The sequence below is a fragment of the Convolutriloba macropyga genome, chromosome 3 (genome assembly GCF_964194025.1).
Source record: "Convolutriloba macropyga chromosome 3, txConMacr16.3, whole genome shotgun sequence".
In the NCBI taxonomy this organism is placed as follows: Eukaryota; Metazoa; Xenacoelomorpha; order Acoela; family Convolutidae; genus Convolutriloba; species Convolutriloba macropyga.
Window position 1 is genome coordinate 2,353,452 of NC_134470.1, and position 18,690 is coordinate 2,372,141.

Sequence of the window (18,690 nt, forward strand, 5' to 3'; positions counted from 1 at the left end):
GGATCCTTCCCATTATAGCTTATTTGGGCTAGAATCAGTATCGGTAACCACTTCGGTCACCAAGGTACCGTAAAATTGCAACAACGGGGGCATATGATAGGAAAGATTCGGATTTGTTGTTTGAAGTTGCGAGTTTGGAGATGGCAGATGAACTGGATGCCGACCTTGTTTACTTTCGGACTTGAAATGACTTCGAATCAAAATTTTAACATGTGACATTTTACCATAGTAACATTGTAAATCAGCGCTGAATCATAGTATTTCTCAGTCTGTATTTTCACTATCATCATATTCTGATCATGACACTTTATCATGAAAAGTCTAATTCTGGCAAAAAGTTTCCAAGACTACAGAGTAAAAACAGCATTGAATTCTGGGAGGATACAGTTGACAATGATTGTTGTGTTTTAGTTCGCAATTCTCTCTGTCTCTATTCAAGTCAATGCAGAGACATGTTCGTCTCCTTCCTTGACACAATCAGACACACGTCAGATGGGTCTCTATCTGTGGATCAGTTGAAACAGGCCACAGTCTTAGTTCCCAACCAGTCTTCAAACGGAGAGGAGGAAGATGAGAGTGGCAGTGGTGATTCGGAGAGAAGTCAACAGGAGCTTTCTCCCGAGTGCCTAATGAGGCTGCTAAATGTTGCTCAGGTACCAAGATTGAAAATTGAATCTATTCGCTTCCCCCAGAACCGTTTATTATCCATAGAAGCAAATTTTTTCAATATAGAGCACGGTACAATTTGATGAATCGTCAAAGCTCGTCGGGCTGTACTTCGAAATGCAACTGTTCATGATTCGTCTTAAAAAGGTGCATTTTTTGGTGCAGGTCATTGAACATAGTACGGTGCAAACATTGGCATCTCTTGCAGTGCTGGAGTGCTTTTTTCTTAATTTTCCCCGGTTGCTGTACCTAATTTATTTGCGCGTTGGTGCTATACGAGGTTTCATAGCCTTTCAAATAATTAATTGCTCTCAAACAAAGGTAGCAATTATATTAGGTCTACGGTCTTTTTAATGCGATTTTTTGCTTGACCAATTTTTGGTCTAACGCATTTGACTTTTCGTCCTCATAAATGGGATAAACAGGTAGCGCCAGGAGGGAATTAAGGAATCTTAGAGCCTCTCTTCTTACTATACTCTAAGTATGCAAATAAACTAAACTGTTTTGGAGACATAAATTCATGGTGTGAAGGGAGGTTCATAGAGTTTGACCTCCCCCTTCACCCACACTCCCTCCCCCCACTCTCCATCCCCGGCAATTAAGCTATTGCTAGAAAAGCTAGCCACCCTAAACCGTACCAACTCAGTCGTTTGAGAGCAATTCGCCCGACGTTAGTCGGTTATGTTTGCATTTTTCGAAAATTGTAGCACTATCATAAAATTTTTGCGTCATTCTCATAGTTGCAACATGAGTACATATTTTTTCAAGTCAAAATTTGCAGTTATTTTAGTCTTTTCGTAGTTTTATTTGTTTAATTGCTCAAGAACGGAGTTTAAAGCAATTATTGTACAAATGTGTCTTTTTTAATGCAAAACTTTCTCTTGACCGTTTCTGCGCATTTATTCTGGAACATTCGTTCGCTGTCAAAAGACTTTCACGCTTGACCTCCTGATTTTTGCCGATTAATAATAGCCGCCGTCAGCCTCCCAACGGCTATTATTTAGGCGCTCTCCCTTTTTAAATTGGTTTTACCTCTTGATCAGGTTTTGAATAAGTCAAGATTTTCACGCTTGATCTCTGACTTAACTCACTCACTGCACGCACTCACTTCAATTGCATGGGTTTTAAATTCTTTCACGCAATTGAGTTACGCAATGTAGTGAATACGGTTAAAGTCAAAGGAGCAAAACCAAAAAAAACGCGATAAAATGATAAATCCCGGTAATTAACTCATAGCGCATTAGGTTATCAAAGTTCATTAGAGCGAATGCTAGCTGACATCAGTGTTAAGCTTAGTAGCTTTCAGTTTAAAATCTGAATTAAGTTTTTTTAGAATCTAACTGAAACTGCACAATCTGCTGGAAAGTTGTTTCGTCTTTTGAATCCGTAATCCTATTTTAATTTCTTTCGAGCGAATGTTCAAGCAATAATTGTCATCGTGTTTTTGATGCAAAAATCAACTCTTAACTGTAACATGGACTGATATGATTTTCTAGAATGTGAAACAGGAGAATGAGGTGAAAATCAATTGTTCACTACACTATTCATCAGTTTAGTTGCGCCCTAGAAAGTTAACTTAGCCTTTACATTTTGTGTATCTTCAGTTTAGAATCCCGGCACGTCTGTGCATTTTTGAAACATCTTTGGCTGGCTACTCATATTGTGATGGTTGAAATACTCATTGATTGAATAAATGGACTATTTTTGTCGTCGTTAGCCTCTCAGCTCCTTCAATATTTTATTTTTGCAAGGTTTTTTTGCAGCTTAAAATATTTCAATTCATGTATGAGATTTCATTAACAGAAACTGCAATTATAGTGATAGTTATAATGAGATCGGTAGGCCATTTATCAAAGCAGATAGGTGGGTACCATTAATTTTTTAGATAGCACATCATGCATATCAGAGCGTTTTGAGCTATTTGAACATGTTTTTCTTCAAGTTAGTTCTGTCTAAGTAACAGAGCAGTAGTTTGCGGAGCCAGAAATTCAGTATCTGATGCTATGTAGAAATGTATTTTTAGACATATATTGACTTTGTTCATAGATTGAGTGTCAAAGACAAGAGATTATCTGACATTCAGAGAGAGCGGATGTACAAAAAGCTGTGATATGTTATTTGCAGGAGCTCTAAGTTCATTCAATGAAGTGTGGTTAGTTATAACCAAGCGTCCATCTGATCAATTGAAATTTTTGTATGAGGTTGTCAGGGTGCAAAATCAATGAACTTTAGTCAATCATCTTCCTGAAAATCTGTCAGTATTCATAACAGAGGACTACCTGACCTGAAGATATTGAATTGAGTTTGTCACAGCTTTGTTGTGATGTTAAGATTAGTGGTAATTGCTGAAAAGTCAGTAGTATTTGCGGAAAATTACAGCGTTAATTGATGGCAAAAAAACGAATTGTCCGGATTACTCTGCTTATAAATGTTGGATATCTGAAAGCTTAGCCACATAAAAGTCGGTAGAGGCAAAATTGTGAATTTTAACTAAGCGGAAGATGTTGCCAGAAGTTATGTTGGCTGGAATGAAACACTAATGGCACGTTTTTCTATTATCAACACCTCCATATCCCTAAAATTTTCATTCCATAATAAACCATTCAAACATCACGCAATATAAAACTCAATTTTCAGCCGGAAAATTTTCAAATTTGTTTTGATCAATTTTCGACGTCAGCCGATATTATTTAAGCGCCCTCCTTTATTTACAACCCAAAGAATTTGAATTGTAGTGGTGCGCTGTGTTTTAAAGACTCGAAGTGGAGCATTGGTGGAGCGTTTTTTTTATAATTTTTGGAGTGTATTTAAAACAGGATGTAGAAGTCAATACCGCAAATGAAAACTAAGTATTTTGGTCAAACGGCTGAACGAATTGAAGAGGAGAGAGAAAAAAGATTTTTAAATTGACGCCGCGTATTTGAGATAGCGAGAGAAGTAGGTGCGGAAAAATTTTTGCGAAGCTAGTGAAATATTGATCACGTGCGGCTTTTTGAAATTTTTAACAAAAAAAATTTTTTTAACTTTATTTTCTTCGGGTAAACTGGTTGTTCTAAACCATATTAACAAATATTTGTTTGTTTAGGAGAATTTTTCCATCTCAATCATATTTATTAGAGTTTTAAATGTAATCTTGAGGTATTTTCGTGACTTCGCCGTTTTGTACGCTTTTTTAGCGGTTTCTGTACTCTTTTTCAAGTTTTTAGGGCCCTGATTTTTTTTGGTTGAAATTAGTGTTCATTTTGGCTTTCATGCCTTTTTAATTTTGTTAAAATCACTTGAGATTGGTTTTAGTTTCAGAAAACAGTCTAATATTAAACAATTTTTTCTTGTTTTCTGTTTTCCAAAGTTTTTTTTTACTTTACTACTTTGAGTAAAATAGTTTTTCTAAGCCATATTAGCAATTAAATGTCTGTTTGGGAGTAATTTTGAGCTAATATTGTGATTTCGTTGTTTTTCTTGCACTCTTTTTCCTGTTTTCATTGTGTGGGGTGACATGTTTATACGAAATTAGATTTCGTGTTGGCTTTCTTTGCCTTTTTTTTCGCGTTATTAGCATTTTAAACTTTGCCTAATTTTTCTGTTTTTGAATATTTGTTTGCTGAACTCCTATCGTTTTTCTGCCTTATAAATATATTTATATGTTGTGTTTTTTCATTAGGTTTGGTGTTAGAGTTATTGTTACTAAGTGAAAACAATATTTTGGAAAATAATTTAGTCAATTCTCCAGTTTTTTGTAGTTCTAACTTCTTTCTCACGTTATGTTTTTCATTGTATTTGTGTGTTGTTAGGTGCTGAACGAAAAAATACAAACTGCGCTTTGAAATGTAATGGGAATATATGTTGAGTTTTGCACTTTTTAAGAGAATATTGTTAAAAAGTTTTACAAGTTTCTTGTATTTTGTTTTTCAATTTTTCTTCCTTTTTGCTTAGCTTTTTTGCCTTTTTTGAGTTGTATCGCTGTTTTTTTCTAGCATACGTACTTTTATTGAACAAAAGTAGGTAGTTGAGGCAATCTGTTATCGAAAATTGTTTTTGTAGTCGCATTTGTGGAAAAATTCCAAGAACATGATTTTTTATTTTTCTTTTCCTTTCTAATTTCGTTCGACTGCTTTTTTCCAATTGAGACTTTTAATGAAGCAAATGGTTTTGATACTTTAATTTTTATTTCGCCCGGGCGTTAAGGTTTACTTCGAGGCGATTCCAGGGTCTTCCGGCTGTTTTTCAGATCTTTTTTTGGCTTTTTCATGCCAATGAAAAGTCAAATTTGGATGAAGACTTTAATCACGCTGGCTGGCGTATTAAAAGGAGAAAAAAATGATTAGGTTTGAAGCATGATTTTTCTCAAATTACTGATAAGGTATCTGAACAAATTTGCGGTTTTTGAAATCGGATTTTGTTTTCAGGTGCGGAAATTTGAGGCCTATTTTTGCTCTTTTTTTCTGATTTGTCTACCTAATGTTTTAGGAGGGTCATACTTGTGTTGAATTAATGCATACGTTTTTTGATTTCATCAATGGGCAGTTAATGGTTTTTATGACTTAGACACTGTTCTCTTAGTGATTTTAAAGATTTTTTGTTTTGCCCGTTTTTTGGTGTTTTGTTCTAGTTGTTCGTCTAATTAATTCCTGGTCTTATGGGCTCTCTAATGCGGCGTAACAGAAGCTAAGGTATTTTTTCAATTGATATCTAAAACTTTTTCACAACTTTTTTTTCAAAATCATCTTTTTAGTCTGGCCGAGTGTTGAAGTTCTGTTTGTTGTCTGTCATTTAGTCTCATTAATGCCCGCTGTTATCGTTTCTACCATTGAGGCAGTAATTAATGGTATGATTACATAGCTAGTGATTTTCAATTCTTTGACGCTATTTGTTTTTAAAAACTCTTCGCGAATTTTGGGGTTTTGCGTGTAGTTGTCCGTCAATCGGGTTAATCATCAGATCAATCAACAGTTGCTAATGAATTGAGTAAGCTGTTTTAATTCTTTATGTTTTTGAGGCACATTGTTGTCAAATTATTTTAGGTTTTTTTAAAAATATTTTGCCTCATTTTGGTTGTTCTTTTTGTTGTATCATAACTTGGTCTCCCTGATGACAAGTGTCGTTGGCTGCTAATGAGAAACAAATCATTCCATTTATTAATATAAGTATACATAACATGGGTTTGATGACTGAAAAACGGTGTCTTTCCATACAATATTGTTGGATTTTTGAGTCTTGCCCGTTTTTGTTGTTTTTCTTGTCTGTCGCAATATCAAAGAGAACCGTTCTCCTTGGCCTTCTAGTGCAGCGCCTCTGTCGTCATTTTATCTGCTTCAACGTTTGGGTTTTACCTGTTCACCTGTTTGCTTTTGTACCTGTTCACATAATGGAACTGCCGATGTTTGATTTGTAGCTTCTGAGGTTGTAACGCATGCTGATAGTAACGATTTTAACATGCATTTTTTTCGTTTTTCCTTTTTGTTGCCTCTAATTTTCTAATTCTGATTTTGGCTAATTTTTTCTGTTTTTGACAATTTTGCATTTGATTTGCTTATTGATTTCTTAGCTTGTGGCTTTTATAACTTTGAAATTGTTTTATTTCAAAAAAATGCAAAGCTATCCTCAGAGTTTTGACTCTCTGCTTTTTTAAAGTGTCTTGTGGGTCGATTAGTGAGTTCCTGGGAACTGAGTTTCGAGACTGGCTCTCTGGGGATTCTTTAGCCTGGAAACTTCTTCAGTTTTGTCAGTTTTTGTCCATCTCAGGGTTTTTTATTATTCAGTTTTGCCAGATATTGTGTTTTTATTAATACAAGTTTTAAGGTTTCAAAAGTTTTTGCAGTGCAATTTTTGGGCATGTTTTGTTTTCTATTGGTTTATGTCGGAGTCTCGTTTTTGTAGATTTTCTGGCCGTGTAATTGTTTTTTTTTTAGTTTTAGCTTGCATTGACGCTGTCCATGCTTGTTTCTCTTCATGACATGTACGTTTTAATGTTTCACTTATCTTGTGTAGCCTTGGCGAGGAATAAATTGTTTTTTGGCAACAGAGGCATCGCTTTGGCTTCAATAACGTTTACTTTTGCTTATTCAAGTTGCTCGATATGTTTTTCTTCGTTCTACTATTATTTGAGTAATAGAGTTGGAGCTCAGTTATTTTCATTTGGGTTTTCTGCTGTATGCGTGCTGTTTAATTGCTCTCAAACGAAGTTTGTAGCAATTATATTAGTCCTGTTTTTTATGCGATTTCTCGCCTGACCAATTTTTCGTCTGACGCTTTTGACTTTTCGTCCTCAAAAACGGGATAAACAGGCAGCGCCCTGCGGGCATTAAGTGCTGTAAGAGCATTTCAGCTCTGTTTCAACTCAAACCGTTTCGGAGACTTATACTTATGTTGTGAAGGGGGTTTCTTAGAGGTTGACGACACCCCCACTGTTGCCCCCCCCACCGCGCTGTCCCCCCACCCCACTAATGCCCAACCCCTCCCCATCAGACCCCCGGTGTACACCCCCGCCTCCCGTGCCTACTGACGAACAACCGATCGCTAAAAACACGCAATTTTTTTTTACTAATTTTCACAAATTTTTTCAAGTTTTTTGAAATTTTTTTGCCTTTTTGTGTTTTTCAGCCCTAGGTTTCAAGAAACCTCCTCTAGGGTTTTATTTTAGGTTACTGCATAGTTTTTAGTGGTAGTGGAATGGTTTCAACATTTTAACATCACGAATTTTAAACTTGTTTTGACAAAACGTTCAAATTTTTCCAATTTTTTTGACATTCATATTTGATTATCCACTTCTTTCCGGACGCAGGGGCCAGAAAACGTCCTTAAGGGTTTGATAATAAGTTACTGAAACAATTTTTTTATTTGCCATGGAATAGCTTTCAGGTTTTTAATATGACAAATTTTATCAAATTTTTTTTATAAAACTTGCATTTTTTTCAGTTTTTTGTTAGTTTTTAGGTTTCTCCAGCCTCAAGACTGGAGAAACCTCCTCTAGGGTTCACAAGTAGGTACTGTATGTTTTCTAAATGTAATGAATTATTTTTCCTTAATTTTAATTTTTTTAATTTTTAATTTTTTATTCCGATTTTTAATTTTTTTATTGCCAGTTTATTATCGTTGTCAGTTTATTTGTCATTAATGCCATATATTCAAGTTTTTTTAGCCTAACAGAAAATCTCTGTTAGGGTTTGATAATGAGTTACTGAAAAATGCTTGTTGGCCTTGGATAAGCTACAACTTTTATCACAAATTTTAGCAGTTTTTTTGCAACTTCTAAAAGTTTTTTTGAATATTTTGTCGTTTTCTTGGTTTCTCCAACCTCAACAGCCACATAACCTCCTCTGGAATTTGAGCTTATGTTACTACATAGCTGATAGAGGTAATGGAAGGTTTTCAAGATTTTAAGATGAGCAATTTTTAAAATTTTTCAAGTTTTTTTTTAAATCTTTTAGACTTTCTTATCATTTTTTCCGGCACCAGGGTCCTAGGGACCTCTTCCAAGGCTTCATGAAAAGCTGTCGCATAGTTTCTATATTCATGGAATTGTTATCAATATTTTAATGACAGCTTTAGCACTTTTTTGATAAAATTTAATTTTTTAAATTTTCTAATTTTTTTTATCATGTTCCAAGTTTATGGATGTTTCTGGGCCAGTAAAACTAATTAAAGCTTGAAATAGTGATACTGTATAGTCTCTTGAGACAATGAAATGGTTTTGAAGATTTTAATGTCTTGATTTTTCAAAATTTTTGAGTGTTTTTGTCCTTTTCTGAGTTTAACTATCATTACTGGCCAACGAAGTTTTTCAAGTCTTGCAGATGGGTTACTTGAGATAACTCAGGAGAGAAAAAATAGTTTTGAACATTTTCACTGCAAAATCTTGAAGCTTTTCATTAAATTTGCATTTTTTTGCAAATTTTTTTAATATCAGTTTTCTTGATTGATTCTATTTGATTTGTTTACTAACCAAGCTAGAAAACTAAAAGTTGAAGAGTCGGATCAAGCTAGCGCTAGCTTCAATAAACAGTGGCTAGCTAATAACGAGGCCAACCGCTCGCCCGTCGTTTGAGAGCAATTCGCCCGACGTTAGTCGGTTATTTTTTTTAGACAGTAGTTGCTCAAAAAAGTCATTCAAAATGAACATAGTATCAAAAAACGAAATCAGAAATAGAAACGTATTCTTCTTCAATTTTTTTTTATATTCTGAGTTTTTTGTTTGTAGACAGTTTGTGTAGCTATTTTGGTGTCCGTTTCATTTGATTGCTTTTAATTTTTTGTTGCTATTTTATGGATTCATTTGTTCTTTTTTCATGCATCACGTTATCAGGCACAGAAATTGTAATAGAATATAGGTAGGTTGTTCGGGATGAGTTGGAACGCCAGTGTACTGCTAAAAGTCAAATGAAGTGAGCCGAAATGTTTGAATTGTTCAATTTAAATCTTAATAGTAGTAAATGGTAACCTCTAAGGACGTCAAGTTGACGCCCGATAATGAATGTTAGTCCCCTTCTCCCCACCTCGACTGAAGCACGCTGCAATAGATTTGAATTCCCATTAGCCGTTCGAGAACAATTCTTACGTAGGTCGGTTATTTTTTTGCAAACGTTTTTGGTGTTTTTTTTTTGCTTTTAACTCCAATGGAAAGGAGTGGACGGAAGCCATTAACGTGATTGCTTTCCAAATATGCTTGCTCAGAGCTAGAAGGATGAATTTTGTGGTCGTATAATAGTGTAGTGGTTCAGAAACAACAACGATAGATGGGGCAATTTTGTTTTTTCAAAAAGCAACTCAACTCACACCTGGAGAAAAAACAAAACATTGAAAATTTTTGCGAGTTTAGGTGCCCTAAAATTAGTTAGAATCAATGTTTTGAAAGGTGGTGCCGGGTAACCACGCTAGTAGTTAACTACAATTAATCGGCGGGTAACTCCAATTAAAGTTTTCGTTTTCTCAAAAAATTTTTTTGCAAAGAACGAACTATCTTTAAGCTAGGATGACAATTTTTTTTGATCGAATCATAGATGAGTGGAATTAACGTAAAAAGGCGGTATTGAAGTTCTTCAAACTTTTCTCATTTTAGAAAATAGTTTTTTTTTCAAAAAATATCCTGTTTTTCAAAAATATCTCAAAACCACCCTTTGGGGGACAACGTTGTTTCTCATTATAAATATATTAAAAACGCGGGAAAGTAGGGTCATCGGCATTAGTATAGAATGATTTAAGGGAGGTCATAAACAGCCTTGGTTCAAAACAGAATATATAAATTTCAATTGGATTCAATGGGTGCCTTTTTGAGTTAACCCCTGGCTGTTTTTTCTAAGATTAAGTTGACAGATGTTTGTCGCTTATGTTAACAAGAAGCATGAAGTCAAATAGACGGCTATTTGACCAAGTTCAGCTTTGCTCATATTTTATAACTCAAACTGTAATAGCAAGAGCACAAATTTCAACATAAAAGGCACAGTAAACCAAAGTTAATCCATTTGACTTACTAAATATAAAACTTATGAGGTGTAAAAGTGATGTTTGATGTTTTTATTGTTAGGAGCTGAAGAACGATGAGAGTGGGGTGGGGGTGTCTAGTGAAATTGACCTGGAGCAGATTCTGGAGGATGAAATGAGGACTGCATCACGAGCAGTAGACGAGGCATCCAACAAATTCCAGGTAAGCTGTTGTCTTTTGTTTAATTGCTCTTGAACGCAGTTCATAGCAATTATTGTAAACGTGTTGGTCTTCATTATTCAAGTTTTTTGCTTGACCATTTTGCGCTTTTCTTCTGGAACATTCTTTGACTTCTCAAGCGACTTTTTCACGCTTTCGTTCTTCATTTTTGAGTGATCTCTATTGTTCTCACTCCGAAGTAAAGCTTTTGCTAAAATGGTACAAACAAGGGACTGATAGCCGAGTGGTGAGTGCAGCTGGATGTGGAGCGGGTGGTCAGTGGTTGAAATCCAGGCGGCGGGGTTAAATATTTTTCTACCCGCCTGTCGTTCGAGGGCAATTCTTCTCGGTTTATGTTTATACATGAAGATAGCAACAATTAGTTTCAGGAGCGACATTGTATATCTAGCTAAAAGTGTTTGTACAGTATTTCACCGTGAGTTCCTGCGTTATGAGCTAGCTTCGAACTGTGTCCCAGCAAAAAAGCAAACGTGAAGTAGTTATAGTGGCAAAGGTGAACCAGTTTTGAGATGATTTTTGTAATCTCATGAAACGATCCAATTTTTGTTTTGGACTTTTTTATCGTTCAAGTGCTTGGAAGTATTCGACTCAGGTTCTTACAGTTCAGTGGCAATTTGGATGGTAGGAATCGATTTTTAAATTGAAATGAGGTTTGGTTGACTTCAGTATATTGGATGAAATTAATATTCGAATGAAAAAGCTGGAAATGCTAATAATTGAGTAAGAATTGAAGAATTGAGCGCTACCAGAACAGTAGCAACTTTACTTGATTGATTTAAAAAAATGCAAACTAAAAAATATTTCTGTATAATAGTCTTCGGTGGGAAACTTTGATATTTAACTGTTGACTAAATGATGTATTTGGTTTTGTTTCAGGAGTTGTTGAAGTTGAACAGTGAAGAGAACAGTGGAGTAAAGCTACAAGTTCATTCCTCCCTCATTGCCTCCTGCTCCAAACTCATAAATGTTAGTCTCTCAAAAGTACCCGACCAAGCGTTTTTCTTTCAAATTACTCTCAAACGAAGTTGGTAGCAAATACATTAATCGGCTGAGCAGCTATCTCAGAGCATTACTAGTCTCTGAGTATGCGATTCATCAAAATTGTTTTGAGGAGACAGTTTCATTGCATGAAAGGCGGCTCTGAACCCCAGCACTCCCCTGTCCACCTTCCACCTGGCGATTTGAACCCCCTCGTACATTCATCACCACCCCCCCCCCCCCCCCTCCCCCCTCCCCCAACGCTTGAGATCCCATTCCGCCGACCCGCTAATGATAGCATCCCTGAGCTCCAAATACCCAAGCCAGCCAGTCGTTCGAGAAGTTCGCCTGACTACTAGTCGGTTATGTTTGCTATTCTCATCCTGATTGTGAACTCGGCTCAACTAGTCGGAATTTTTTCGCCACGTCAGATCTTGAGCATTAGATGTCTACAGATGGTCCTAGTAAAATTTTGTACAGATATTACATTCTTTAGCATAAGGTTTTTAGGGTAAGCTCGCTCGAACCACCAACCTTTTGGTTAACAAATGAAGGCGCTAGCCAATTGAGCCACGAGAGCTTATGAAATGTTTAATGGCTCTCGAACGAAGTTTTAGGCAATTGTTGTAGTCGTGTTGCTTTTTTTCATGCAAAATTGCCCTCTTGCAATTGACTGTTTTCGGAGTGATTTTTCGGAGTGAATTTTACGCCCTTGACTTTTTCGTGTAATCTAGATTTATCTCTCATTCACAAGTGTCAGCGGCTGAACTCAAGTGGGCGCAATTCACCACTTAAATTCAAATGAAAAGTGCGTTTAAATGTAATTTATTTCAATTTAATTTTTATTAATGATTATATTTATTTACATATATATTACATTAGATATATAACTGACAGGATCCCACTCCTGGGTACGCTTACACCGCCAACTTTTCGGGTGACAGCCGAACGCGCAAGCCTATTGAGCCTTAAGAGCTAATAGCTGGTGCGAGCTCCTTGATTTGTTTCAGAATAGAATATTCAGCAACGCCTGGAGTTTATTTTTTTTCAATAGCCACTCAGCCGTCTGTAATTGCGCCTTTTTTACTTCGTCAAATACAAATTTTCGCTTTGCCTCATTTTGCGGCTTTTTTGACATTTTGCAGTTAATTTTTTTTAGTTATCTAGGCTAATTTTCTGCTCAACGTTCTCTCAACCAGTAGATGCTCAGCAAAGCACGGAGTTATAAAAAACGGGATTATAACAGAGTTATAAAAAAAACGGTGTTATAAAAGAACGGAGTTATAAAAAAAGGAGTTATAAAAAAACGGAGTTATAAAAAACGGAGTTATAAAAAACGGAGTTATAAAAAACGGAGTTATAACAAACGGAGTTATAACAAACGGAGTTATAACAAACGGAGTTATAAAAAACGGAGTTCTAAAAAACGGAGTTATAAAACCGGAGTTATAAAAAGCGGAGTTATAAAAAACGGAGTTATTAAAAACGGAGTAATAAAAACGGAGTTATAAAAAACGGAATTATAAAAAACGAGTAATAAAAAACGGAGTTATAAAAACGGAGTTATAAAAACGGAGTTCTAAAAAACGGAGTTATAAAACCGGAGTTATAAAAAGCGGAGTAATAAAAACGGAGTTATAAAAAACGGAATTATAAAAAACGAGTAATAAAAAACGGAGTTATAAAAACGGAGTTATAAAAACGTAGTTATAAAAACGGAGTTATAAAAACGGAGTTATAAAAACGGAGTTATAAAAAACGAAAACAGAGAAAGAAACGGGATAAACCCATAAAGCCCATTTTTAAAGGAATTATAAAACGGAGTTATAAAAATTGAAAATAGAGATAAAACGGGATAAACCCATAAAGCCCAATTTTTAATGCCAGCTACTTAAACTTATAAGTCTTAGTTACCATCTCTAATGCTTATGGTATTGAAGGAACAGGAGTATGTCTAATTACGAAATGAAATAAAAATATCGCACTTTAGAACTGTTTTCGTGCAAAAATTAATTTTCGGTTTCTGTTTTTTGAATCCCAGCGGAGATATGAGAATGAATGTGAGCTGATTGTAGATATAACAGTTTTCGTGGTTTTTCTCTAAATTTATTGAATTTCAATTGTGTTGTAGCCCTCTCCCTTTACTCGAAAAGATGCTATGGTTGTTTTTTATAGGTGATTAAGCAGAAAAAGCTGGAATATCAGAGAATAAAAGTTCGAAAACGTTGCTTCGGTTAACAAATTTTGAGACCGGAGAAAAGAGTGGTTATTTTGTTCATAACTTTTTTGAAGCAGAGCGAGAAAACTAGTTCTGAAAATATTTGAGCTGGGGCGGCATTTTTTTTGTTCTGGTGCTCCTTTTTCTAAGCATCTTTTAAAATTTTTTCCGGACAAGATGGTTTTTCTAGCCCAAATTGATAAGTTCGAAGGCGTTTCAATTCCTTGTTTTACTTTTTGTACAATTTTTAATTTAAACTTTAACAGCCTATATTGAGCTGTCTTGGGCAATTTAACTCTGTGGACTGTTTTTGTGCATGTTTGTCTTTTAATAGTTCTTTTTCAGTCAGGGGATATAGAATTGGCTGCTGTTGACCATACTTATGCTTATTCTGACCTTTCGATGTCCTTCGAATCCTTATTAAGTTGTCCTCATGTATGAAATTTATTAGGTATATTAATTTTTTGGCCCATATTTGTGGAGTTTTTATTTTTTATGCCTATGTTGAGGCGGAGCTAAAATAGTCATTTCATAGAAGGTTACATTGAACTTTACATCAGTAATGTTTTTTTTGTACTGTAATTAAATATCGCAAAATGTCCAATTTAAGTGTGGTGATTTTGCCTCCTCTCCAGCCATGTCTCTATTTTTCCTTACTTCTAATATGATGCAAATCTGGGTGAGTCGAAAAGAATTTTTTCTTAAATAGGAAGCCTTATTTGCCTTTTCGTGATGGGCAAAAACTGTCTAAAAGAGACTGCGCTGTGTGTTTAAGGTGATAAAGCAGCTGATGTTGGCAGTTCGCACAATGCAACAGGAGCTAGTAGAGAGCGGGGCTAAGTCCTCCTCTGGTCGGGACAGAAAGGATTTTTACGCCAAGAACTCCTCCTGGACTGAGGGACTAATCTCTGGCGGAAAGTCGCTGGGACTATCTGCAAACATGCTAGTGTTAGTACCGTAGTATAATTTTTCCAAATCTGTACTATTTTCTGCTGAAATACTGCACGTTCTGAAATAGAAGTACTGTATCCTCTTTCCAAATGTACAAATTTTGGATTCTTGATATAGGGTTGTCTTGACATTTCAAAGCGCGAGGATGGACATTTCGTATTGTTGGAGTAAAGATTTTTTTACCATAATTATCAAAAAAAACTTTCTAGGGAGTCGAACATCTTTCCTTAATGACTTTTGAGGGTTCATGCAAAGAGCATGTGAAATATTTGATTTCGATGAAGGGCTACACGGTCCGTGTACACTGTTTAAGTTGAATGTTTTCACGGCTTAAAAAGTTTTTCTCTTGTTAGGCTTAATGAAATTTTCGACCTCATGCGAATGTCTGAAAACTCATGCGTGTGTCTCATAAAACGGTCAAATATCATTTTGTTGGAGACTTTCGAAATTGAGTATAGAATGTATGACTTCATACATGAGCCCTGTATGAGATCACAGAAACCTGAGAAAAAATCCAATTAAAATTGCGCGTTTAATTCGATAAATTTTCTTGTTGCTCTTCCCTGCACTCGTTTTTATTAATAGCCGCCCTCATCTTCTCAGCCGGCTATTATAGCGCCCCTATTTTTACAATTCAAAGAATTTGAATTGTATTGGGGCGCTGTCTTTTTTTTTAAGATCTGTTCACACATTTTCATGAGTTTTGAAGTCAAATTGGAGTAGTGATTTTGGTCACACCGAAACAGGAAGTGGAGCGAAAAAGCGAGTGGTTTTGCGACGTGAATTTTTTTCGCTCTAATTTTAAAGAAGAGTGAGAAAACAGTGTTTGAACAAAAGTTCGGTTTCTCGGTAGTGGTTTTTTGTTCACATGCGGCAATTTCACTCTGATTTTTACTGTTTTTTCGATTTTTTGGATCGGATTTTTTTCTGAATGGTTTTCCCAATCCATTCACAGCTCATTCTGGACCTATTTTTTTGTTAGAATCAAAATTACATATCTCACTAGTGGTTTTTTGTTCTCCCTAGCAGCATTTTGACATTGATTTTCTGTTTTTTTTTTGTTTTTTTATCTGATTTTTTTAGAAATGGTTTTCCCAATTCACCCATTGTCCGTTCTAGGTCTAGTTGTTTGTTAAGTCAATGAAAATTCTTTGAATTGTACGTCAGGACTTGTCCTGCTATGTTTTTTTACTTCGTCGAATAAAAAAATGTTTCGCTTTACCTCATTTTGCCGCTTTTTCAACATTTTGCGTGATATCTTTTTGACTTCTCTAGGCTAGTTTCTCTCTTCTCTCATTCTGTTAGAAGTGATTTTGAACATCAGTTGCTCAGCAAAGCAATTCAAAATGAACAGAGTCAGTATAAAAAATTGAAGTCAGAAGTAGAAACGTGATAAACCCATAAAGCCCAATTTTAGATGCCCGCTATTTGAACGTCGTTCCTATAAGTCTTAGTTACTTTCTCTAATGCTTATTGGTATTGATAGTAGCCCCTGTAGCCTCTCTCTAAGAAACAGAAGTACGTTATGTTCAACTACGAAATGCCATCAAAATAAATCGGACTTAAAAAATGTTTTTGTACAAAAATCTTTTTTTTTCAATATCTTCTATTCTTTCAATCCCAATCATGCTTATTGGAATCAACGGCGGCTATTTTCCGGCAATCTGCCGGGTATGTTCTCAATTGAGGTTAAGGATTAATCGGGGTCTTTCCAGGGATCAAGTTGTTTCTTATTGCCGCTGTCAACTTCTGAAAAGCTATTATTTAGGCGATCTTTCTACGACTCGAAGAGGAGTTATGGCGATGTCGCTTCCGAACCATTCGACCTTTCGTCCTCCAAAATGTGTTAAACAAGTAACGCCCGGAGGGCATTAGGTTTTCTTAGAGCCTTACGCCTTACTAGTCTCTAAGAATGCAATTCACCAAAACTGTTTTGAGGAGACAGTTTCAGGGTATTCACCTACCTCAATCACTCCACGTGGCGATTTGGACTCTCCTCGCGTCCAGCTCTCCAAACTCTAACCACAACGCCCTACAATTTCTGACAAAAAGTCAAATGAAGTGAAATAATTTTTTTCGTACCTCATTAGCGAGAAAATTATGTGTTAAAAACTCTGAAAGTGAATAAAATTTGTTTGTTCATATGCAACTTTTCTAAAGCGTTTTTTTCAATTTTAACTCTGATTTCCAGATCTAACTGAAAGTGTATCTGAATTAATAAAAGATCTGGAAGCATTGTTGACAATCTGTAGCAATTAATGGGATCTCAATTTGCTATCGTGAGCCATATTGTTTTGCCATTAAGCCCTGTTTGACGCTTTTTTGAGTTTTTTTATATTCTGCTTGAACATGTTCCTCTAGTGATTTTAGACATCTCCCGATTTGGTTGATTTGAATATTGAGCTGTTTTTGTCTGTAAAGACTTTGTGGCCTTTTTTGTGCCGTTTTTGTCTGATTTTTTTCTTTTTGCAGATATTCCTTTTCACTCTTTAACTAAAAGCTATTCAATGGGTTTTACTATTGATGGCTGATAGTGGAAGGTTAGACAGGACATTTTGCCTGGAATTATATGACAGTTTTTTTGTTTTTGTTGTTTGCCTTCTTTTATTTTTAATTGCATCCATGCCATGTACTGGGAGAGTCAATGATTGAGCAGAAGTCTTAACTGGCTTTCCAAGAAGATTTTCTTTGAAAATTTTTTTTAACTAATTGAAGTTTTCGTGAATATTAGTTCTGATTTTTTTCCTTCGCCGCCTTTCCTCTGTTCTGTGTATGTACCATTTTGTCACTTTTTTTCTATTTGTTTCCCTTTAGGAATGCAAATTTTCAAAGTTAGCATTTTTTTGCCATTTCTTGGGATCCGTAGAAATTGGGATCAGATGTTTTAATTTTTGAGTAGATGGAATGAGTAGTTGGTTTGGTCCGAATTCAATATTACTTTGGTTTGCTTCCTGTGAACTTAGGCTATGCTTTTTACGTTCAAAAGGATTTTAATTGGCTGCTGTCTTTAAAATTGTTCACATTTTTGTTGGGCTTCTTTAGCTTTAATCTAGAAGTTCATTGAGAAATTCAATTTGAGTTGTAAAAAGTCTTCGCTGCAGGAGTCACGATAGAGTAGTTAAGTGGGTTACTTCGTTGGTAAAAAATTAGCAAATCAATTTTAGGTGTCAATGGGCATCTAATGACATTTGTGCTATGTTTTCTGAAGTTTTTAGTGAGTTTCTTAGTTTGTCCCCTGTTTGTTTATCTTTTCAATGTTTTTTTTTCACCTAGAGTTTTTACTGAAAAATCTGATAAGCTCTCTAATGAGGTATAAAGAAAAATATTGAATAGTTTCAGTTAATTTAGTTTTACTTCGACTTTAACACTACTTTTTCGAAAAAAAGTAAATTTCTCAATTTTACCCGTATTCGTTGTCGTTTTTTTGACCTGATACCTAATGGAATTAATGAGAAGTGTTTCCTAGAGCGGCATAAATGAGGGTTACGGTAGTTAATGGTTCCGTTTCAAAGCCATTAGTTTTATAGCCTGAGAACACTTCTTAGGAATTGATTTGTCTATTTGTTGTTCTGTGGCTGAAGCTTAATTAATTACAGGTCTGTTTGTTTATTTGTCATCGAATGGTTCTGATTTTTTAAGTTATAAGAGTAAGTTTCGCTCGTTCTGATGTACTGCTGCATAAACGCAGTAATGGCAGTTTTTGTCGGTTTTCTAAAACGGCCTTAGTGAATTCATTCAGGTGTTTCAGACCATCGCTGATGGTTTTTATGACTTTTGACAGTTTGTTTCATAAGGTTAGTGATTTTTTGTTTTGCGATTTGTTTGCTTGGCTGCCTAGTCCTTAATGATAGGTGTCACCAGCTTTCTAATAAGGCATTAAGTACTTTAGCTAGTTGTATCAGTTTATAGCTACTGAATTTTTTGATCCTGACTCTCTTTTGTTGTTTTCATTGATTATCATTGATGCGAAGTCTCCTCAGCTTTCTAGTGAGATCTTTTGATTTTGTTTTTTCTCCTAGTTTGTGTAGAACTAACAGATTAACAGGGGTTTTTTCAGCGATCAAGTTGTTTCTAGTTGCAGCTGTCAACCTCTGAAAAACTTATTTAGGCGATGTTTCTACGACTTGAAGAGGAGTTATGGCGATGTTTAATTTTTCTCGGACGAATTTTGACGTCTTTTTAAAAGATTTCGCGCTTGACCGATTTCGCTTCCGAACCA

General features: G+C 35.4%; 1 protein-coding gene across 2 annotated transcripts in view; it reads left to right on the top strand.

The window, feature by feature from the left end:
- The window catches only part of LOC142335865 (huntingtin-interacting protein 1-like), a 107,271-nt gene that overhangs the window by 76,302 nt on the left and 12,279 nt on the right, over positions 1-18,690 (top strand). For both annotated transcript variants that reach the window (XM_075384195.1, XM_075384196.1), the window contains 4 exons: positions 412-653; positions 10,187-10,306; positions 11,201-11,290; positions 14,296-14,468. In XM_075384195.1, coding sequence (XP_075240310.1) covers positions 412-653; positions 10,187-10,306; positions 11,201-11,290; positions 14,296-14,468 — 625 coding nt within the window. The remainder of the gene's footprint in view (positions 1-411; positions 654-10,186; positions 10,307-11,200; positions 11,291-14,295; positions 14,469-18,690) is intronic.